Source organism: Spinacia oleracea, chromosome 3 (assembly GCF_020520425.1).
Source record: "Spinacia oleracea cultivar Varoflay chromosome 3, BTI_SOV_V1, whole genome shotgun sequence".
In the NCBI taxonomy this organism is placed as follows: Eukaryota; Viridiplantae; Streptophyta; class Magnoliopsida; order Caryophyllales; family Amaranthaceae; genus Spinacia; species Spinacia oleracea.
Genome location: NC_079489.1, coordinates 23252561 through 23277275, shown reverse-complemented (window position 1 = coordinate 23277275; position 24715 = coordinate 23252561). Strand labels below are relative to the sequence as shown.

Sequence of the window (24715 nt, the reverse complement as noted above, 5' to 3'; positions counted from 1 at the left end):
TCCACCAAATAATAACCTATCAATCAACCAATAATGGACAGCAACAAATAATCAAATGCGGAAAAACAAAATGCAATCAACACACACGAATTATACGTGGAAAACCCCTTCGATGTGAAGAGTAAACATCACAGGACTTGTGAGGAGTCCACTCTTGTCACCTTCTGATGACTGCCCTGAAAGTTACGAACCCTCTCTTCTCTTACTCTCCTCTCCTTTTTGTGTGTATTTTGATCTGATTTTTTCTCACAGCTGATCTAACTCCCCTTAGTTCATAACTAAACATCAAAAAGACTAAAAGTCTTCTAAGATAAGCCAACCAATTTAGCCCCAAGTGGACTAAAAACATAACCCAACATTTTGGGCTAACAAACACAAGATAAATTAATTACTTGTGCAACAAGTAGGCTGGACCTACAACAATCTCCCCCTCCAGCCCATCACAAAGAAGACACGATCCCTACATGATCACTTGAACCTCATCCCGGTAAGCTTACTACAAAGCTCAACCTTGCTTCCGGTAACTACCTTTGTCAACATATCTGCACCATTCTTGTCGGTGTGGACTTTCTTCAGTTTCATTCTCTTCTCTTCAATCACATCTCGCAACCAATGATATCTTATGTCAATGTATTTGGTGCGAGCATGATACATTGAATTCTTGCTCAAATCCATAGCACTCTGACTGTCACAGAATACTACATACTCACCTTGCTTCAAACCCAACTCTTGAAGGCACCTCTTAAGCCAAAGCATCTCATTGCTTGCTTCCATTGCTGCAATATACTCTGCGTCAGTTGTGGACAAAGCTACACATTTTTGAAGCTTGGATTGCCGTTAGATGGCTCCCCCTGAAAATGTAAACACATAACCTGAGGTCAGTACTATAGCCTTCAAGTATAGGTTTGTCACCTCCATAACATAGGCTCAATTTGGAGGTGCCCCGCAAGCATCTGAAGATCCACTTCACTGCTTTCCAGTGAGCCTTACCCAGATTGGATAAGAAACGGCTCACCAAACCGACCGCATGTGTAATATCAGGTCTAGTACACACCATAGCATACATCAAAGAACCAACATCAGAAGAGTAAGGAATGGATGACATACCTTATTTCTCCTTCTCTGTTGTACGACAAGCTCTCTTACTTAGCTCACTAGTAGAAAAAATCACATTTGCAGCGCGGGTAAAACAGGCTTTTTGCAGCGTTTTCGCGCGCTGCAATTGTGATGGCTGCAAATACTGTAAGTTTTTTTGCAGCGGACATAGGCGCTGCAAATAATAGGTTAATTGCAGCGCGGGTAGACCTGTATAAGTTGCAAATAGTGTATGAGTTGCGGCGCGGTTCGACCCCAATAAGTTGCAAATAAAAACTAGTTACAGCGCCTTGTTGAGAAATATGTGCTGCTATTAGTTGTCATTTTGCAGCTTAGTGCCAGTACACGCGCTGCAATTAATTCTTTTTTAAAAAAAAAAAATTAAATATAATAGCTCCGTTCAGATGCATATTTATATATTTATCCCTGGACAATCCTATTATTTTGACAAAAAATTATAATAAAAACATTATAAATAGTTTAATAGGTTGCAAAAAATTTGCCATAGTTTCCCTTGTAATTTGCGAAACCCGGACAAAAGGGGAATTTATAAACACCTGTATATAAGACATAACATACATATATGTTCCAACAACTATATATATGCTCCAAGTAGCATCCAATGTCATATCCAACACATAACAAAAACATAAAACACAACAAATTACTAGACAACAAACTCATTCGCCGGCATCCATCAAATAGTTGTCCTTAAAATACTTTGCCCATTGTTCTCGAGTTTCTTCTAACTCCTCATTAGAGTGTGGAATTTCTCTTTGTACATAACCCTTCAAAAAGCAAAAACTTGGTATTAGTTGAAAACTAATTTAAAAGAACTTGGTATAGGCATAGAGTGACTTGAATACCGTCATTTTCGCTCCCATTTTTGAACTAATGAACCTAATGATTCATTTTAAACTAATTACATGTTTTATATGCTTTGTTTAAACTTTCTAATACTCATTCCAATATGGTTATGCGCGTTTTAGGCTTGTTGGGTCGTTATGGACATATTTAGGCTAAAATGAAACATTTTCGCTCCCATTTTTAAACTAATGAACCTAATGATTCATTTTAAACTAATTACATGTTTATATACTTTGTTTAAACTTTCTAAGACTCATTCCAATCTAGTTATGCACGTTTAAGGCCCGTTGGGTCGTTATAGGACATATTTAGGCCCAATTGAGGCATTTTGCTACCAAGTTTGCACTAAAAAACCTAAGGACTCATTTTAAACTAAATACATGTTTTATATGCTATGTTTAAACTTTATAAGACTCATTCCAATCAAGTTATGCAAGTTTAATGCTTGTTGGGTCGTTACGGACATATTTAGGCTAAAATGATACATTTTCGCTCCCATTTTTGAACTCATGAACCTATGGACTCATTTTAAACTAATTACATGTTTCATATGCTTTCTTTAAACTTTCTAAGACTCATTCCAATATGGTTAATTATGCACGTTTTAGGCTTGTTGGGTCGTTATGGACATATTTAGGCTAAAATGAGATATTTTCGCTCCCATTTTTTAACTAATAAACCTAATGATTAATTTTAAACTAATTACATGTTTTATATGCTTTGTTTAAACTTTCTAAAACTCATTCCAATCTAGTTATGCACGTTTAAGGCTCGTTGGGTCGTTATAGGACATATTTAGGCTAAAATGATACATTTTCGTTCCCATTTCCGAACCCATGAAACCTATGGACTCATTTTAAACTAATTACATGTTTTATATGCTTTGTTTAAGCTTTCTAAGACTCATTCCAATATGGTTATGCACGTTTTAGGCTTGTAATTGGGTCGTTATGGACATATTTAGGCAAAAATGAGACATTTTTGCTCCCATTTTTGAACTAATGAACCTAATGATTCATTTTAAACTAATCACATGTTTTATATGTTTTGTTTAAACTTTCTAAGACTCAATCCAATCTAGTTATGCACGTTTAAGGCTCGTTGGGTCGTTATAGGACATATTTAGGCCAAATTGAGGCATTTTCGCTACCAACTTTGCACTAAAGAACCTAAGGACTCATTTAAAACTAATTACATGTTTTATGTGCTATTTTTAAACTTTCTAAGACTCGTTCCAATCAAGTTATCCACGTTTAAGGCTTGTTGGGTCGTTACGGACATATTTAGGCTAAAATGATACATTTTCGCTCCCATTTTCGAACTCATGAACCTATGGACTCATTTTGAACTAATTACATGTTTTATATGCTTTGTTTAAACTTTCTAAGTATCATTCCAATGTGGTTATGCACGTTTTAGGCTTGTTGGGTCGTTATGGACATATTTAGGCTAAAATGAGACATTTTTGCTTCCATTTTTGAACTAGTTGATTTAGCTACAAAGGCACGTCATTCCAAGTCACAAAGAAATTAATCTGCAGCGCATTGAGTCGTAGAAGAAGGTTCCTATAGGGATCTGACTCGTCAATTTCCTAGAATCACGCAACTTGAAGTAGTCTTCTGTAGAGAAGATTGCTATAACTATTAAACTTAAATGGTAGCATAAACATGCTGTAGGATAAGAAAAGCAGACCATATGGGAAAATGAAAAAAAAGATAAAAAATCTCCGATTGTTTGTGAATAACGAGGGTATATAAAGAAATGTGATCGGGTTAAAGACCTTCATGGAAGACACTGGTACTTGAATCAGTTGCAGCGTGCTGGTCCAAACTCAACTCGGCATCTTCCTGCTCGTAGAGTTTGTTGTTTCCTGGAATAAACAGAAACCATCAGAGGCACAAGTTCTTTATGTCTAATACGCACTAAAACATAAGTATGTAACTGACCATCAATTGTCAACATAAAACCATCTTCGTCATCTGTTTCCTTCGGAAGCTGCTGGTTATCAACAAAGTAGCTGCCTACCATTCTGACGGTGGACGATTTTCAGACAACACATTGCTAGTGCACTCTCCTGTCAAAGATTCAAGCGAAAAACTGCTTCAGAAAATATGTTGGAATGAGTCTAAGAAAGTTAAAACTATGCTTATGAAACATGTAATACGTTTGAAATCAATCCTTAGTTTCTTTAGTTAAAAATTGGGTGCGAAAATGTGAAAATTCGGTGCAAATATGCGAAAATGGGGTGAGAAAATGCGAAAATCTGCATAAAACTGATCAGAACTGTGCGCAGAACAGTGCACAGAACTGATCAGAACTGTGCAATGATCTGCATAGAACTGATTAGAACTATGCAGATCAGTGCACAGAACTGATCAGAACTGTGCAATGATCTGCATAGAACTGATCAGAACTGTGCAGATCAGTGCACAGAACTGATCAGAAACTGTGCAGATCAGTTCACAGAACTGATCAGAAACTGTGCAGATCAGTGCACAGTTCTGATCAGTTCTGTGCACTGATATCCAGCTTCAGAAAATGCAAATCATGCCTCTAATGCAAAATACTAGTCACATTGTGCGAACCTCACAAATCACGCCCCAACTTGTTTTGATCATATGGCTATCAATTGAATTTATGCAGGAGATTAAACAATTTAATAACTTTGCCTATGGGAAATTACACCGACAAAACACCAATAATGCAAAATACCAATTCTGTTTTTTCTGTTAATTTTTGACAGTGGATCCAAGTAAGTTGGAGATGACTAACATATGAATAGTTTAAGGTGTTTTCCAACTAAACACTTTTACAAACAGATGACTATACATTACTTTTTTTGAGCACTAGTCTCGGGTTCTAAACTAATTAAAAAAACCATTTCAGAACTCTGTTAACAGTTGTTCTCAAATATATTCCATAAATCTACTAGCAATAAGAGCTATACTGCGCACTCATTGTCTGACCTTCAACACGTGGTTCTAACTCCTGAATGACAGAACTATTAATCTGACCATGTGTTTTAAGGGTGACTCTTAGCAGTAAGATACATACATCCTCCACCGATTGACAGAAAATCTAGATAACAAACACGAAATAAAATAACCACCAAGATCGATACCAGCTCACCAAAACACGAACAACCAAGAGAATGATCAAAGCATAAGTACAAGCAACGTTTCACAACAATCACACCTACAAAACACCAATACTGATCCACCAACCCTAAGCTCACACAAAAACACAAATCAAAAATCCGAAAAACCCTAATTCATGCATTCCGCAACAACTTCAAACAACAATTAGGCAGAAAAAACACGATATCAGATCCAAGCCAAAAACCCTCAAAAATCGAATTAAAAACCTTCATTCTGATCATTCTCAGTGCCAGCCTTTGTCAAACCAAATGTTAAGGCTGCAGTAAATGCGAAAGGTAAAAATTACTTTTCTACTCTACCAGCATGTAAAAAAGGAGCTTATAACTCTAAGCCTAGTGTCAAAAGGTGCAGGGAATGGATCTCCATTGCCAGAGGCTTCCAATCAAGTTGGTTCAAGAATGCCTGTACCCAAAGGCTTCCAATCAAGTTGATTCGATATAACAGATTCAGACAACATTACCACATAAAACTAAACTGCTTTAATCTGTAGAATTAACCATATCCCTGAATTATGAAGATCAATACTACTGATAATTTCTACTGGTTCAGACAACATTGATTAACGTAAGCAAGTTCAAATGCTCAAAACACATAAAATACTGAATTCAGAACTTAATTTGAGTAAAATTCAGAACTTAAAACACAAAAAATAAAATTCTTTGGTTCTTAACATTACCAGAAAACAAACATCGGAAAACCCTTTTATCTCCCTTCTTCTCCCTTCAATTTTGAGGTAAAGGAGAATTTTGCGAAGTAGAAACACGAAGAAATCCCCTCTGCCAAATTGCAAGGCGGCGAAGAATTAACCATTGAAGAACTCACTTCGAACATCTCTACCTACAAAGAACAACTACAACAAGTAATTCTTTTTCCCATTATCTTGTACAATTTTACATCATATTTTTGCGACTTAGGGTTTATTAGAATTTGATTTTTCAGTTGACGTTTGTTGTTCTTGGAATTCAATTAGGGTAATTTGTTTTTATCAAAAATAAATTTAAAAAGGGGAAATTCGAGTGAACAAACCTAAGCAAGTACCGCAAAACCCTAGCTCCTTATATCTCTACTTATCTGCAATTTGAGGGCTTGAATTGGAGGGGTGCGGTGTTGCCGGCGGCGGATGTTGAAAAGGAACAAGAAAACCCGACCGGTGGCTGGCGAATTTGTTTGTTTAAACAAGAAAACTTCGGCGCCTTTCTCTCTCTTCCGCCCCACCTTTATTTCTCTGTAGACATGAATGACGATTTGACACAAAGTCGAAACACTACAAGTTTACCTATCTCACAAACGCGTGCTATGGCTGGCGAAGGAACAAAGATGAAGAGGAAGGAGCGAGTAGGAAAGATTTGTGTAGAAGGAGCCATGGCTATGGAGATTCGAAAACCTTTCTCTTGAAATTCTAGATCTGTGGTGGTTTGAGAAGATGAGATCGAGAATCGAATATTGCGAAAAATCTTCCTTACAATTGCAGCAAAGTCGACAGGCAAAGGTTGCGAATATTCCGAGTTGCAGCATTCAATACGGCCAGAAGCTGCGATTACTTCGTTTAATTGCAACTTGTATAGTATGCCCGCGCTGCGAAATCCTATTTTAAAAAAAAAATTAGCTTTTTCGCAGTGCTTGGTCACTGAAATTGCTGCGAATAGGTCATTTAAATATTGACCCGCGTTGACCAATGCTCGATTGCAACCCATATGACTTGCGTGAGTTGCAATTGATGAGTTGCAAATGAAGTTTTTTCTACTAGTGGCTTGAATTGAGTAGATAGTGGTGTACTAACATGCTTAGCATGCTTTATATTGAACCGTTCAAGCACCCGGTCAATATACTTCTCTTGGGATAACCACAATTTCCCAGCTTTCCTATCACGATCAATCTCCATGCCTAATATTTGCTTTGCATGACCCAAGTCTTTCATGTCAAATGACTTGGACAAGGCTTTCTTCAAACTTTGAATCATATATGCATCTTGTCCAACTATCAGCATATCATCCACATATAAAAGAAGGATGATGAAGTTACCTCCATGGAACTTTCTGAAATACACACAATATAATCATTGCTTGTCATAAACAAATCAAATTTCCGGTACCACTGCCTTAGTGCTTGTTTAAGCCCATAAAGACCCTTCTTCAACTTGCAAACAAGTTTATCTTTCCCTTTTCTTCAAAACCTTCAGGTTGTTCCATGTAGATCTCTTCATGCAAGTCACCATGTAAAAATGCAGTTTTTACATCAAGTTGCTCCAACTCAAGATCAAGACTTGCTGCTATACCCAAAACAGTTCTTAGATGTCATTTACACCACCGGAGAGAAGATCTCATCAAAGTCAATGCCCTTTTTCTGGTTGCATCCCTTTACCACCAATCTGGCTTTGCACTTCACTATCTTCTCACCATCTTTCTTGTTCTTGAAAACCCATCTATTTCTCAAGACTTTCTTGCCCTTGGGAGGCTTCACTAGCTCATAAGTGTCATTCTTTTCCAAGGAATCCATCTCCTCCTTCGTTGCATCGAGCCACTGATTTTTCTCATCATGAGACAACACCTCTTGACAGTTCTCTGGCTCTCCATCTTCACTAACTAGAATGAAATCTGAGCTTGGATACTTTTTTTTGAAGGTTTACGCTCTCGAGTGGACCTTCGAACGTATGTATCCTCCACTTGAGGAGTAGGTTTCCCCCCTGCTCATGAACCTCTTCATGAACCACTTCCTCATGTGCATCATGGATTTTTTCATCAAATGAAGACTCATCAAGATCATCGTCATCATCAACATGATCTGGTACATTATCATCAGGTTGTACCTCACCAACATCATCATGTACTTCATCAAGTACATCTTCGACATTCTCATTTGTTGGCTGAATAATAGAAGGGATAGAAGTAGAACTATTAGTAGTATCAAAAGACAAATCTGAAGTAGAAGTGTACCTTGTACTCAGAAGATCTCCACCTTTGCGTGCTCAAAGAATACTACATCTCTGCTTCTCACTACCTTCTTCTTTTCTGAATCATAGAGCCTAAAACCATACTCTTCATCCCCATACCCAAAAAATACACATGGATTGAATTTCGAATCAAGCTTTGACCTTTGTTCTTTAGGCACATGCATGTATGCCTTGCTGCCAAAGACTCTCGAATAAGTGGGATCACGCCCCTTCCATGCTCTCTCTGGAATGTCAAGACCAAGACGAATCGATGGAGATCGATTAATCAAACCACACGGCACATTGCACGGCTTCTACCCAGAATATTTTAGGAAGATCAGACATTCTAAGCATGCACCTCACCTTCTCAACAATGGTTCTGTTCATCCTCTCAGCAACTCCATTGTGTTGTGGTGTGTCGGGCTCTGTCTTCTCATGTCTAATGCCATGTTGTGAGCAATAATACTTGAACTCATTTGAAGTATACTCACCACCATTGTCAGATCGAAGACACTTGAACCAAGGTTGTCAGAATCGGGATCCCACATAGGATCGGTGAGGGGGGTAGGAGCGGATCGGTAGGATCAGATCGTAGGATCGTAAGATCCTACCAACTAGAGAAAATGTCAATAAAAATAATATAATATAACGAATACATATCTTTGCAGTAAAAATAATGCTAAATGCACATAGTTTTTGCTTAAATAAGAGCCCTATAAAAAAGGTTTTAGACCATTTACAATATTCTACGCACTAATTGTGATGCATTTATAAATACACATCAAACTTTACGAAACTAAACCCAATGCCAAATCATTTCATTTAATGAGATATACTAAACAAGTAATAAATTAAGAAAGGAAAAGCATATTTTGATATTCATACTTTATTATTCCAAGTTCGTAATATCAACAACAACACTCAATAGTCTAATAGTCACCAACTTCTAGAACACTCTTAATTCATTTCAAATTACAACAAACCAATAACAAATAACATTAAACAGATAACCATATCTAACATCAATATTAAAACGAAATTACGAGTGAGACAAATTTGGAAACCAGACGCCTTAATTACAATCCTCTTTATCTTCCACCGTCATCACTTCCACTGAAAACCACCACCCCCTTTGAAGATATGACAAGAAAGAGAGAAGATTATGTTTGAGCTTGAAGATGAGAAGGTGAAAAAAGCTTCAAATCTTCAATACCAAGCTTGAAGGCGCAACATTAAAGTGAAGAGAGAAGATGTAGCCGCATGACATTTATTTGTCTGGGATTTTGTTTTTGGGCTTTGAAGAAGAAGGCCGGTAGTTTTTAGGTTCATTTTGATGATGTTTTGGTAGGATCGCTAGATTCGTACCTTGGGTAGCGATCCTAGCCGATCCCAAGCGATCCCACTACGATCCCAGCTCCTTTGCGATACTAATGAAGATCTGGATTGTTTTGTAAAATCTGGATCGTAGGATCGTACCATCCTACGATCCGGATCGCAGTCCTAATAACACTGACTTCGACTTTCTTTCACTCTCCCTTTCTGCCATTGCATGAAACTTTATGAATATCTCGAACACTTGGCTTTTTGTCTTCAACATATACACCTAAGTTCTTCAAGTAGCATCATCAATGAAAGTGACAAAATATCTATTGCCACCAAGAGACTCCACCTCAATAGGACCACAAACATCGGAGTGAACTAACTCCAACTTTTCCTTCTGGTGGACTTCCTAGAAAAGGAAGCTCTATGTTGCTTACCTCCCAAACAATGATCACAAGGGTCAAGTGAAACTGATTTATCAGCAGGAATAATATATTTACCGGCTAACAGTTTGATCCCCTTGTCACTCATATGCCCTAGCCTTCGATGCCACAAATTTGGAGATTTCTTTTCTTCAACTGCATTCAGCTCGCAAGAACCTACACTCAAGTATGTCTTATACAAAGAGCAACACAACTCGCCACGAGAAACTGTCATCGAGCCGTTAGACAATTTCCACTTACCATCACCAAAGGTGTGTCGGTACCCTTCTAGGTCAAGGACATTTGCATACAACAAGTTAAGGCATAAATCAGGGATATGGCGCACATTCTTCAATGTAAGAATGCACCCAACACTTGTCTTCACACGAATATCACCTAACCCAACAATGTTAGTTGAGCTCTTGTTCCCCATCTTCACACTACCAAAATCACCAGATTTATAGTTCGTGAAATACTCCCTTTTGGGAACACAATGATATGAAGCACCTGAATCTACAAGCCACGATGTGTCTGAACTATCTACATGATGACATTTACTAGTTGCACAAATCAAAGCGACCTCTTCATCACTCTTAGAAGCGGTTGCTGCAGTATTTTTATCATCTCCCTACTTTTGTGAGTCTTGTTTCTTACCTTGTTCTTTCTTTCAGCGGTAGCAAAACTTTTTGATATGGCCAAGTCTCTCTATCTCTAGACTTGGACCTTCCCTTTGAGTTATCACGGCCTTTGGGACCCTTACTCTTTCTTCTTCCAGGATTCTCAACAACAAGAGCATGTGAATTATCAACTCCCATCTCCCATCTCCTTTCTTCTAATATCTTCATTTAACATGCTTTATTTGATCATATCCAAAGATAGAACACCTTCTGGAGCAGAGTTACTAATAGTCACAACCAAGGTTTCCCAATTATCTGGCAAAGATCTCAACAAGAACAAGCCTGCAATTCATCATCAAGAACAATCTTCATAGTAGTTAGCTTGTTGACAATATCCTGAAAGTCACTAAAATGCTCAGAAACAGACTTTCCACCTTTCAATTTCAAATTAACAAGTCTCTTGATTAATGAAGTTTTGTTATGTGCGGTCTTCCTTTCATAAAGACCTTCCGATTTCTTTCACAAATCATATGGGTCGGACTCCTGAGTCACATGGTTGAAAATGCTAATATCAACCCACTGCCTGATAGTCCCCAAAGTTTTCCTCTTTAACTTTCCCCAATATTTCTCTTCCATTTTTTCTGGTTTTTCAGGTTTAGAAATGGAGCTATCGGCTTTTGTGGTTGTTTCAATTGGATCATACAAATCTTTGCAATACAACAATTCCTCCATCATTGGTCTCCATATGGAATAATTGGTTGATGTCAATTTAACCATTGAGCTACCTCCACTACCACTAGTAGACTCGATCCGTAACAATTATCAAATTAAACCTCGCTCTGATACCAACTGATAGGACCCTAATAGTATATCAACTACCCACAAGGATCACCTCCAAGACAATCAACCAACAATACAACTCCAATAAACCACAAATAATCCACCAAACAATAACCTATCAATCAACCAATAATGGACAACAACCAAAAATCAAATGCGAAAGAACAAAATGCAATCAACACACACGAATTATACGTGGACCCACAACACAAGGTTCTCTTTCTATTTTATTTGGTAAGATGGTAAGAAAAAAAACATCCCCCCATTCGAGAACGTGATGGTAAATACATGCATCAAAGCAATTAGTTTCACTTTCACCCCACCAACGCATTTGAACATGAAAAGACATAGGCCGGGAAGGTTGGAGCAAAAAACAAAGACAAGCACACATTTAATATGTCAACACTCAACACTGATCCCGGCCTACTAAATTATCTTCCACTAGGTAAATACAATACAATAATGCATGCATCGATGTACAAACTAGTTTTATACCTCCTCCGTTTCAAAAATAAAATAAAAAATTGTACTCCCTCCGTATTTTTTAAGAGATACACTTGCCTTTTCCGGCCGTATTTTTTTAAGAGATACACTTGCCATTTTTGGTAACTTATCAACCCCACCACCTAATTAAATAATACATCTAATATACTCTATCACCCACCATCCTATTAAACAAATAATTTCATAAACCCACCCCACCCTCCACCCACCAAAATGACATGGTCCCCACATGTTTAATTATTAAAATATCTATCCAACCCCACTTGCTTTATTATTTTATTTCATTCAATTATTCTTCTTAATACCCGTGCCCGGCCAAGTGTATCTCTTAAAAAAATACGGAGGGAGTAACACTTTTTGCTTTCCTAACATTCATACACCAATTAGGCCATATATTTCTACTAATTTAATAAAAGTAAATGGTATCCATTAAAATATAGTTGAATTGATTTTATTATATCTTTCATGATATTAAATGTGGAGCGCTAAACCCCGCCCCATAAATACTCACCTGCCCTATTAAATTCCTCAACTACCCCTCCCTATATTTACCCATTTCTTTTATTTACATTTTTTACCCCATCCATCCAACTCCCTCCATCAATACAGTAGGTGGAGGTAAATACACCCAACAACCAGATTCCGGCCACCTTCAACCCAGAATCCGGCAAAGATTTCGGGCCACCTTCAACCCAGAATTCCGGCTAGAAGAAAAAGGCCCTACGCTCAAGCCAGAATTCCCGCAATGATGACCCGTGGTGCTCCACCTCCGCTCAACCCAGAATTCCGGCAATGATACCCGTGGTGCTCCACCTCCGCTACACCCATAATTCGGCTAGAAGAGAAGCTAGGGGGAGTTAAAGTGGTCATCGGCGAGTATGGGAGATCCAGCAGCAGCAGCTAAGGCGGGACAGGCTCCGGCGGCGGCGGCGACGAAGGGAGTGAAGGCTAGGAGAGGTAAAACGGCTTCGGTGGTGGCGAGGAAAACGCCGGCAAATCGCAAGGCATGCCACTATTCTCAGAAATTTCGTATTCTGTATGTTTACTCATTTTCATTCCAGAATTTAAGCAAGAAACTGTAGAAAAGTAAAAAAAAAACTCAACCCAATTAAACATAAACCAAACTCACATAGTTTTCCAACTAAGAAAAGCCTCTGAGAATATAGACACTATAATTACCTGATTTTGATATACGATAGGCATAATTAATTGGGAGTTTTGGATCTGAAACTTCAATTTTTTGCTGAAAAAATAATATATTGTTGTTTGAAAAAGGACAAACAGAGAGAGTTTGAATGATTTTGCTGATGAACTAGATGAGGAAGAAAGGAAGTCATGTGTGCACTATTTCAATTCACAGCTAGATGGAAATTTTTCATTCCGTATGTTTTTGCATTTTTGTATTCCAAGTTTAATTTGTTATTTTTTTAGAAGGGAAAAAACTCTAGAAAAGCAATTAAGTCAAGGAAGAAAGCTAATTAATGTTTAGTAAAGGAGTCCACTTTTTCTAATTAATGTTTTCCTATTTAAAACTTATTAATATTCTCTTCTAATTCATGAGTTACTGCTCATATAAACAGGAGGATACTCGAGTGTTTTGGAAACTAGTCATAATCATATTTGATGCAACTTGTTGTAGATTGTTTAATTTGATGGGTATAGGAATGGGAGTTTGGTAGTTTATTCCCTTTACCTTGCAGTAAACAAAGTGTTTGCCATTAGTGGTTTTGTAGAGTTGATATAACACTTTAGTTGATATTTCAAATAGCCTTAGGCTTCTTTGTTTTGAGCTTGCACCGTGGTAGAGACTTCTGTTGTTTGAGCTTCTACCATGGTGTAAGCTTTAAATGAAGAAGTCTCTACCATGGTAGAAGCCTAAAACGCAAAAGTCTCCATGTTAAAAATTAAATTTCGTTTTATTTTTATTGGAGATATTAATTAATAATAAATAATTAATCGATCTTATGATTATTTTTGTTAGAACTATTATAGTCTACTAGTTAAATAAGGATTATAATTAATTATTTTTGTTAACTAATATTATGTGTAATAAGACGTTGTAATCATTATTGTTAAAAAAAATGTTATGGATAATAGATGAGACGGTAAGCATTAGCGTATTAGTATTGAGAATAGCTAATGATTAATATCCAAATTGTTAATTAGTGTTATAAGTTAGTTATTTTTGCTAATTACTTAGAAATTAAGAAATTGTGATAAAGAATGAGAAATAATAATTAGTAATCTTCACTATAATTGGATAATAAAACATACTGATATTTTAAAATAAATATAATGATAATTATTTACCAATTAATTCAAATATATAGCGAGCACTTGGAGAATCTACCTCGTCTGTTTATCTCACAAGTGATGGTGACTCCGGTGTTCGACATACTCAAGATCGACGTATCGACGCTTCAGTTAGGAAACAGGGAGAGAGGCAGGCTGCACCGTTGATGCAACCGGTGGTTGAGAGTGGGTCTTCTCGTCCATTCGATGACGAGGATGATGATGATAGGGGCTTTGAGTATGAGTTGGAGGCCCAATTGGACATGGTCGAGGACGTTGTACCCACAGACGGTGTACCCATAGACGGTGTACCCATAGACGGTGTACCCACAGACGGTGTACCCACAAACGGTGTAAGTTTGCCCATTACTTTAGTGATTACGAAGGGCACGAGAGGGAGGTTTTTCAGATCTGAGTCGAGCTCTACCACTACTCCGAGATTTAGTAAACGACATAAGCAATTGACAGATGATTCTTGGATGGTTAAAGGTCATACTCCCGGTGGTCCGACGGATGATAGAGTCATTCCTAGCTTTGGTGGACATGTTGCCCGACAAATTTTGGACGGGGTGGAGAGACAGATAGAAGTCTTGAAGTGCCAGAATAGAAGCCATGCTGGCTCGACTCTCAGGAGCTGGCTAGATGACTTTTCTGATGATTTGAGGCGACGTGTTGATGCGACTGGATTATCTCACCTACCATTTTGCATGTTTCCTCATATCGACATGCCTTTGATTTCTGCGTTCGTTGAGCGGTGGCAGCCCGACACGAACACTTTTCACATGCCGTTCGGGGAGATGACTATTATGTTTCATGATGTGTGGCATATCCTTCGCATTCCAGTTGAGGGGCGTTTTATTTTTGTTGAGAGTAGTAGCGAGCATTTAAAGTGTGACATGGTGGAGCTACTTGGCGTTAGTTTTGATGAGCTTAAATCCCCTCACTGGGTTGGTGGTGGTGTGGCAATCGAGACCATAGTCGCTCGTTGTCATATGGTTGATCGGACTCCTGATACGAGTTTGGTTGGTTGGATGTTTTGATGCTTGGAACATCGTTATTTGTCGACAAGAGTGGTAGTAGGATTATACCATCGAGCATACTCGAGCATAAGGATGGTGGCGTAGATAGTGTTACTTAGTATTCATGGGGAGCCGCCTCACTAGCTTTCCTTTATCGCCAGCTTGGGGTGGCTAGTCGGGGTGGCAGCCAGGGCATTTCAGGATGTTTGACGCTATTTCAGGCATGGATATATGAGTATTTTCCTACTTTTCGTCCACACACTTCTCGACTTACTTGTGAGACGGGTACGGCTCGTGCCTGCATGTGGAGCATTAGACAAGAGCGCAGGAGTTTAGTTTGACTACAGTGATTTTGTACATCCATAGATCAGTTGACGTCTGTAGAGGTAATTAATTTATTTCCAAATGTGTAACGTATAAAGTTGATCCGAAATATTCTTGTATAATAATTTAAATATTTTAATTATTGTTGTTTATGTAGGTAACATGGTTGCCTTACGGTCCTGACCCTGCATTGGCTGTTCCGAGGACCACACTCTGTGGGTGGCTTCGATATCGTGATATTTGATATGTGTGTTTTATATAGTGTTTCACCCCCGTCCCTTAGTACTTTTATGCGTCAAATGAGCTCTTAGGAGCCGTTTTTAGTGTTAATATGCTTTATTGAGTGTGCCTTGAGTTTCAGGTTTGATTATGAGAAATTGGTCTTTTTATGACCCGTTTCATGTTGATTTAGGCCACTACTCGAGCCCGAGGAAGTTCGGGACCTTTATCGTCGACTTTTGGGAACCTTAGATGCTTATGGTTGAGCCCCGAGAGTTAGACTTGGTGATATGGGCGAAGGATATTGAAGATTGCAAATCGCCCTGTGCGCCGAGGGCGAAACGCGACGATCGGGCGGATTTAAAAGAGGATTAATGTCATCTACACGCGCCCGATCGGGCGCAGCTCGCCCGGTCCGGATCGGGCGCCCATCAGAAGGCAATATGGACACTTCGCAAACCGCCCGATCGGGCGGAATTTGGCCCGATCGGGCCGACTATCGAGCACTTCGCCCGATCGGGCGAAGCGTCGCCCGATCGGGCGACGCCAACCTCCAGCTATTTTCGCGTGGTTTCTTTTCCGTTTTTAAGCTTTATTTTAGGAAAACTATATAAGCTAGCCTTTATTATTTTTGAAGGACACCTTTTATTTTGAGTTTTGAACCTTAGTTTATTTCCTTAGCTTATTACTCTCTCAAATTTGTTCCAACACTTAGTTTTATTTTCAATCAAAAATTCAAGCTTTCATTATTCATTGTTCTTCAATTAGGTATTGTTTCTTGTTCTAATTTAGTTTATTGCTTTAATCATGTTTTCTATTATGTTAATTGCTTTGTTATTTATTATCATGAGTGAGTAGTTTAATTTCTAGGGTTTAGGGGATCCATGAATGCATGATTGGGATTATATGTGGACATGATATTTGATTGATTGATTATAATTTCTATAGCTTATTATTATTGCTCGTCAATTCTGTTCGGCCGGACTATTTTGATTTGAGTTTGATTAATCTTAGATTATGCGCCGAGAGGTATAAATCTGATGTTTTTGGTCTGTGGCTATTAGATAGGAATTATTTCTAGTACGTAGCGAGAGCCCGCTAGTTGTTCTATCCTAAGGAATTCATAAGATTCGAGAGATGCATGATTTCCTAGTTATGATTGTTAATTGATTGTTATTGTCCGTTGTCCAATCCCGGTCTGTGTTTATGGTGAATCGCTGTCCTGGATTCCCTTAATATTGTTATATTCCAGTTTGATTATTTGCTTTAGCTTAATATACAAACCAATCCAACTCTTTGTTACCAGTAGTCTAGATTAGTTAATTAATAATAGAAGAACGCTGTTTCCCTGTGGATACGATCCCTGCTTCCCTTGCTATATTTTTAGTTGGTGAACGTTAGGTTTATCTTTGATAGGAGTGCGATTTAGCCTGTCAAATTTTGGCACCGTTGCCGGGGAAACGATTTTATTTTCTGTTATTAATTGTTTTTCTAGATTATTGTTTGTTACTGCTCAAAGGACTCCCGTTCATTGAGATCGGATCTCACGATTTTTTTTTCTAGTTTTTGCTTGTTTATGCCCAGGACTGTCCATACCAGCGATCTGACTTCGTTCGATCCTGAACCTGAACGGACCTTTCGTAGACGGCGTAGATTCGTTGAACAGTTGAGAGACTATTCTGACTCTGAATCCGACTATCTGATTAGCAATCTATTCCATACAGATTCAGAGATGGGTGACCAAGCACCACCACCACCACCCCCACTTGTGCCCAGGCTTACAGACTATTCTAAACCAAGTCTGTCTATGCTTCCCAAGGCAATCATGCCTTCCATTGCGGTCGAGAATTTCAAGATCGAACCCCAGCTGATAAACATGATCGAGAGACACCAATTCGGTAGGGAAAAGGGTGAAGATCCTAATCTCCATATTCAGTCTTTCATTCAGTATTGTGCCACCATTAAGCAGAAGAATTTAACACCGGAGCAGACTATGGAGATACTCTTTCCATTTTCATTGAGTGGGAAGGCCAAGCTATGGATTAACAGTCTCAACCGCGCAGCTATGAAAATCACCGATTGGAATTCCTTGGCCCTTGCGTTCTATGTTAAATATTTCCCACCTGAGAAGACAGCTCGTCTGAGGGGTCAGATATTAGGTATCTCTCAACAAGCAGATGAGAGTTTGTTCAAAGTTTGGGAGAGATTCAAGGACTTGCAAAGAGAGTGCCCGCATCATGGTTTGGATGACTGGTTCCTGGTTCAGCAGTTCTATAATGGTCTGGGTAATGAGTCTAGGTGTCTTTTGGATTCAGCTGCCAGCGGGAGATTTATGCAACTGGAGGTGCCTAGAGCTTTAGAGGTGATTGAGGAGATGGCCATCCATAGTGCCCAATATGGGAATCCTAGAGGTTTTGCCGATCGTGGTGTTAAGCATGAGATGAACTCTATTGAACAGCTTACTGCTCAACTAACTGCCCTACATCACAAGCTGTATAATATGCAAAACGCATCTTCCCAAGCCACCCAACAAGCTAGTGTCGCCGCAATGAGTGCTCAGTTGACCAATGTCTGTAATAGTTGTGGGATGCAAGGTCATTATGCACCGGAATGTAGGAGCTCTATTGAACAATGCAATGCATTCCAGGCCTACAAGCAGAACAATCCGTACTCCAACTCATACAATGAGGGGTATAAAAACAACCCCCTATTATCATATAGGTTCAACACCCTCCACCACCACAACAACCTTACCAACCACCACCACAACAACCCTACCAACCGCGGAGTAACTACAACCCGCAGCCTAGTGGGCCACCTGGCTTTCCTCCACAGCCTCAACCCACACAACCTGATCCCATGCTTGTTGAGATGCGGAATATGATGTTAGAATTGCAGAGGTCTCTGAGCGAAAAGGATGCCAAAATCGATGCCCTCACTGCTCATAACAAGATCATGGATAAACAGTTGGCACAAATGGCTACTACTCTCGCAGAGAGACCCAAGGGTCAACTCCCTTCACAGCCTGTGACCAGAGAGTCTGTAAATGCTGTCACTTTGCGGAGTGGATATGAGTATGATGGGCCACCTATGACTATAGAGGAAGGGGTTGAAGTATCTGTCAGTGGTGCTGTACCAAGAGAAAGTGAGAAGGTGGTCAAGGAGAAGGAAGCTGACACAAGGGTTGAGAAGAAAGTTGAGATACAAGTTCCACCTATCAAACTTCCCTTCCCTCATCGTCAGCTAAAGAACAAGCTAGACAAGCAGTTTGGTAAGTTCTTAGAAGTGGTAAAGAATCTGCAGGTAACGGTCCCTTTCACTGAATTAATTACTCAAGTACCTGCATATGCTAAATACATGAAAGACATCTTGACTAGGAAGAGAGCATTTAGTGAGGTGGAGACTGTTGCATTTACTGAAGAGTGCAGTGCCTTACTACAAAATAAGTCTCCACCCAAGTTGAAGGACCCCGGGAGTTTCTCTATCCCATGTAATATTGGCAACCTTTTTATTGACAAAGCCTTATGTGATTTAGGTGCCAGTGTTAGTGTCATGCCCCTGTCTGTATGTACTAAGTTGAACATGGGTGATTTAAAAGTTACCAACATAACTTTGCAAATGGATGATAGATCTGTAAAATACCCCCTAGGTGTTCTAGAAGATGTGCCTGTTAGAGTAGGTAAATTTTTTATCCCTGTTGATTTTGTTGTGTTGGACATGGAAGAGGACAGGCAAATTCCTATTATTTTAGGTCGACCTTTCCTACACACTGCGGGGGCAATCATAGATGTCAAGAATGGCAAGCTGACCTTAAATGTGGGGGATGACAAGGTTACTTTCAATTTAACCCATGTTGCTAAGAGCCCTATGGTAGAGGAGTCATGTTTTGGAGCCAATGTTTCTAATGATTGTTTTAACACTGAATTGACTCATACTAACTCTAATAACTCCTCGGAAAAAGAGCATGTTTCAAATTGTTTTGCAGGTGGAGATGATCGGAGTATGAACTCTTCGGCATGGGTTCGAAGGAAAGCACGATTTGATGATGCTGAGACCCGAAAGTTCGGTGAACGGTGGGCACCGCATTCATGATCAGGGTCGTGGTCTGTCACTTCCCGCGCCACATAGCTCATCCAAGGCAATTGATTTGACACCAGATGGCACCATCTTTGGTGCCCCCATTCGATGAGTTGTCGTGGCTCTCATCCCTTTCCTTTCGTTGTCTATGCATAAACTGAGATTGTGTAATGGGGACATTACACCAATCTAATAGGGGATGAGTACTTAACTATCCATTTATTGCTTTCCGTAGTGTACTTTATACTTTCGTTTTGTGTGTTTTAGTTTAATTTTTGATCAAGTGTGTGATTCAGTGTAGTCTTTAGTATTGGAGAGGCGAGATGAGGGTATTTTACGGTTTTGGTGTTTAATGTTATGCAGGTCTAAGGCCCCAAGCACGAAAAGGTTTAATCAAAGCCAAACGGAGCAGCTTGCATTTCACCCGATCCGGATCGGGCGAGGTGCGCCCGATCGGGCGCGTGTCGATACAAATAAAAATTTGGGAAATCGCCCGACCGGGCTAAAGTGGCCCGATCGACACAAAAGGCGAGTGAAATGCCCGATCGGGCGAAATTCCGCGACGATCGGGCGGTTGATGATGACGTCATAGAAAGGTCAAGGAAGGATTCTGGGCTGAGAAAAGTCAACAAAACAAGGCATTGCATTTCGCCCGATCCGGATCGGGCGAGGTGCGCCCGATCGGGCGCGCACAGATGTAAAGAAATTGATGAAAAAGCGCCCGATCGGGCGAGCTGTTGCCCGACCGGGCGAAACGCGAATCAGTGAGATAAGTCACGGGAATACCCTTATTCCTTCACTTTCTTTTCATCTTCAACCTCAAGTTCTCTCTCTTCCTCCATTAAACCCCAACCTCCAATAACTTCCAACCTCCATAACTCCCTCAATTCTCAACCAAATTCAACAATCTTTACATCAAAATCATCCTCTCATCATCCTCTACAACCTATACCCAACCAATTTTAGTTTACTCCGTCTCCACCAAATCCCCAAATTTCACAAAAAACCTCAAAACCACCAAAAAAATTCAGATTTCTACCATGGTTACTCGACCAAGGAGGAGTTGTACCACACAACCACGGAACCAACATGAGGCTTCCACTAGCCGAGCAAGGGAACCGACACCACCACCTCCGCCGCCCCAAATCGAAGCCGATGAGGACTTCCCGGATGTCATTTTTGCAACGAAGTGGCAACGAGACCGATTCATCCACCTCAAGAAGAGGGAGGTAATACCCACTCGTTTTATTTGTCAAAGATCTTTGCATGCAATGGGTATTGAGAGTGATGTAAAACGTCTTTTTCATGGTGTCGGTATGAAAGATATGTATAGTATGTTGCGTCTCACCTTTAGGCGTATAACTTTAGAATTTCTGAGTTCGTTGGCTTTGCGTAAAGATGGTTATAGAACTGTGTCCGCGGTTCAGTTTTGCTTGATGAACCGCAATGTTACCATGAGTATAGCTGATTTTGGTGGGATTTTTGTCTTGTCCACCGCCTATAGTAGGAAACCTGGTAGTGCACATAACAACTGTACAATGTGGGGAAAGCTGACGGGTAATGATAATCCCGGTAGTATGCAACATTTGCATGCTTCCAAGATACAACACCCTGTCCCTATTGTTTTCTACAGGTTTCTGGGGTTTACAATTTTTGGTAAAGAGGAGACCCAAAATGTGAGGAGTACTGAGCTGGAGATTTTGGGTGGCTATGTTTTAGAAGGGCAAGAGAGGTATAAAATGAACCTAGCACATCATATGGCCTCCCAACTCTTTTCTATAGCCACTAGCATACATACCCCTCGCATTACCGTTGGTGGGTTGATCACCCACATTGCCATGGCCACAATTAACTTTGTTGAGGCTAACCAAACCCCGGTTTTGGGTAGCAACTTACTTGATTTGGCCAATTTTGCTGGACTACGTCGCCTACAGGGTGAGCATGGGTTGTTTAGGCTGGGTGCCATGTGGTGGATGTTCGAGGGGAACAGGATTTTCACCTTGCCTGACCCCCAGGGCCGCACCCGTTTCAGACCCGGTCAGGCTCACTATTTATATGGTGGATTTGAGGGTGAGCCACAACCTGACCCCCAGCCAGAGCCCCACCAGTTCGAGCCCGAGCCTCGCACCTACTTTAGGAGGGGGCGTCGAGGGGATGAGGGGAGGCCACAGGGTAGGCCTACACCAGAGGAGGAGTAGGGGTCCATTCATGAGAGGTTGGACAGACTTGAGCTCGGTTCCCATGAGTTCGCGGCTGATCACCAGAGGACCATGTTCCCCTTCTATGATCATTATGCCAGGCAGGGCTACATTACCCCGGACGCTCAACACCCTTCCTGGTTTACCTATCCCGCGGAGGGATATGGAGTTCCCGGTGCCATGGGAAATTTCACACCCACCCACTACGGTGGGTTTGGAGCAGGCACTAGCGGTTTTGGCGGTCGGGGAGGTGATGATGGTGATGATGGCCAAGGCCATCAGTGACGCTGAGGAGGATCGAGATGGTCCGATACCCCTTGAGCCAATGAGGACATTGTCTGATTTAGCTTGGGGGGGTGTTTCACTCACTTGTACATATTAGGTATGTTTTCTTATTATTTTTGATTTTACTTATTTTTGGTGTGTTTACTGTTTTCTAGAGTAGTTTATTGCTTTGAGAAAAAAAAAATATATACAAAAATACGTTCCGATGAATACAATTTCATGCTTCCCTGTGCCCCTTGAACGAAAATTGTTTTTGATTCTTGGTATTTGATGATGGGCAATGTAGATGTGTTAGCCATGATTTGATATTCGATTGCTTTGATGCCTTAACATGAGTCAACTCCGACTAACTATTTGTGGACTTGGTGCTTGACTAGTTGATTTGGTTAGGATGTGTGATAGCTTCCTGGTGTGTCATTGATTTTGAGTATTGATTTGCAACTATTAGTAGTGTTTTATGACTCATATACATGCACATTGTGGAGGACGAAGGCATTTTTCTGATTAGGTAGCCTTCAGATGAATCTAGATACATTTTTTCCCTTCTTTTCTGCCCATGTTGTTGCTTGTGCCCTTTTATTCGGTGACTAGCCATATTACAAGCCCATGAAAACCCCATTGGTTACTAGTCCCAAGCCTAGCTTGGGGGAGCTAATAGTAGTGAGGTGAGGGAGTTGTAGTGTGCTACATTTTGAGCACAAAGTGGGTATTGAAAATGGAGTTCGTCTTATCATGTTTGTTGTTGAAAATGAGTTGGAAATGAAAAGAGATGAAAGAACAAAACAAATGTGAAGGTTGCTAAAAAGAAAGAAAATAAAGAGAGATTGAAAAAGAAAAGAAAGAGAAAAATCTATTACTCTCATAAAAAGTTCAAAGTATTGTTTCAATCAAGTTCTGCAAATTCATATCCTTATGAGTGATTGGTTACAATTGTGAAAAAGGGCAAGAAAGTATGGTGTTGGCTATTTGTTTTTTTGTCATGTGTTGAGTGGGAGATTATGGTCATTATGTTGGTTGATCATGGTTGTTTTTAGGATTTATGCTCCCCAAAGCCAAGGCTTTAAAGCTCACATTATACCAAATTTACCGCACCCTTACCTAAGCCTAACATTACAAGCTTTGAAGACCTTCCGACCTTTGTGCATAGAGTCGTACTTATGTGAAAGTAGTTGTTTATCAATGCAAGTTATGACATGACGCATTTCGAGTTGACTACTAGGTCGAGTGTATGTTTTTCTAGACACACGAGTGTTGTGAGTTTGGGAGGGCATTGTTCACTTATATGTTGGGAGGAGAGCGAAGGGGTACATCTTTTATCCGCCCCATAAATGAGTGACGAGTGTGTGAGCACTAGTCTTGAATTCCATTGTGCATTTGTGGTTCGCTTTGCGTGACGATTGTTAAGATGGATTAGCGGTTGAATGGATTTGATTGGTTGAAATTGATGCATGCTTGTTGGATTTTGCCTTGAATTATGTGTTTCATTTTGAAATATGTTGGGGGTGAAGTTGGTCTTGTATTCATCGATGATTTCCTTGCTTAGGGACAAGCAAGGATCTAGCTTGGGGGAGTTTGATATGTGTGTTTTATATAGTGTTTCACCTCCGTCCCTTAGTACTTTTATGCGTCAAATGAGCTCTTAGGAGCCGTTTTTAGTGCTAATATGCTTTATTGAGTGTGCCTTGAGTTTCAGGTTTGATTATGAGAAATTGGTCTTTTTAAGACCCGTTTCATGTTGATTTAGGCCACTACTCGAGCCCGAGGAAGTTCGGGACCTTTATCGTCGACTTTCGGGAACTTAGATGCTTATGGTTGAGCCCCGAGAGTTAGATTTGGTGATACGGGCGAAGGATATTGAAGATTGCAAATCGCCCTGTGAGCCGAGGGCGAAACGCGACGATCAGGCGGATTTAAAAGAGGATTAATGTCATCTACACGCGCCCGATCGGGCGCAGCTCGCCCGGTCCGGGTCGGGCGCCCATCAGAAGGCAATATGGACACTTCGCAAACCGCCCGATCGGGCGGAATTTGGCCCGATCGGGCCGACTATCGAGCACTTCGCCCGATCGGGCGACGCCAACCTCCAGCTATTTTCGCGTGGTTTCTTTTCCGTTTTTAAGCTTTATTTTAGGAAAACTATATAAGCTAGCCTTTATTATTTTTGAAGGACACCTTTTATTTTGAGTTTTGAACCTTAGTTTATTTCCTTAGCTTATTACTCTCTCAAATTTGTTCCAACACTTAGTTTTATTTTCAATAAAAAATTCAAGCTTTCATTATTCATTGTTCTTCAATTAGGTATTGTTTCTTGTTCTAATTTAGTTTATTGCTTTAATCATGTTTTCTATTATGTTAATTGCTTTGTTATTTATTATCATGAGTGAGTAGTTTAATTTCTAGGGTTTAGGGGATCCATGAATGCATGATTGGGATTATATGTGGACATGATATTTGATTGATTGATTATAATTTCTATAGCTTATTATTATTGCTCGTCAATTCTGTTCGACCGGACTATTTTGATTTGAGTTTGATTAACCTTAGATTAT

The 24715-nt window shown here is 39.9% G+C and overlaps 1 protein-coding gene, 1 long non-coding RNA gene and 1 other non-coding gene across 4 annotated transcripts; 1 reads left to right on the top strand and 2 right to left on the bottom strand.

The window, feature by feature from the left end:
• Nucleotides 1-15: 15 nt before the first annotated feature.
• On the bottom strand, nucleotides 16-6688 carry LOC110798941 (uncharacterized). Its single transcript, XR_002536248.2, has 6 exons — nucleotides 6147-6688; nucleotides 5797-5957; nucleotides 3909-4036; nucleotides 3743-3832; nucleotides 1108-1883; nucleotides 16-851 (listed from the first exon to the last, which is right to left on the bottom strand). It is a non-coding gene; the product is annotated as an uncharacterized lncRNA (long non-coding RNA).
• A 5307-nt stretch (nucleotides 6689-11995) lies between these two features.
• LOC130470246 (uncharacterized) lies at nucleotides 11996-24447 on the top strand. Of its 2 annotated transcripts, XR_008930189.1 has the most exons (3): nucleotides 11996-12756; nucleotides 14083-15449; nucleotides 15545-18469. XR_008930189.1 is itself a non-coding variant. In XM_056839931.1 (2 exons), exon 2 carries the CDS (start codon nucleotides 18466-18468, stop codon nucleotides 19696-19698), a length of 1233 nt encoding a protein of 410 aa, XP_056695909.1. In that variant the 5' UTR covers nucleotides 14085-15449; nucleotides 15545-18465; the 3' UTR covers nucleotides 19699-24447. The 2 variants fall into 2 exon arrangements, 1 of the variants encoding a protein (XP_056695909.1); XM_056839931.1 differs by lacking the exon at nucleotides 11996-12756 and having other exon boundaries at nucleotides 14085-15449; nucleotides 15545-24447.
• On the bottom strand, nucleotides 17744-17850 carry LOC130470977 (small nucleolar RNA R71). The gene has a single exon (XR_008931686.1). It is a non-coding gene; the product is annotated as a small nucleolar RNA R71 (small nucleolar RNA).
• Nucleotides 24448-24715: the final 268 nt, after the last annotated feature.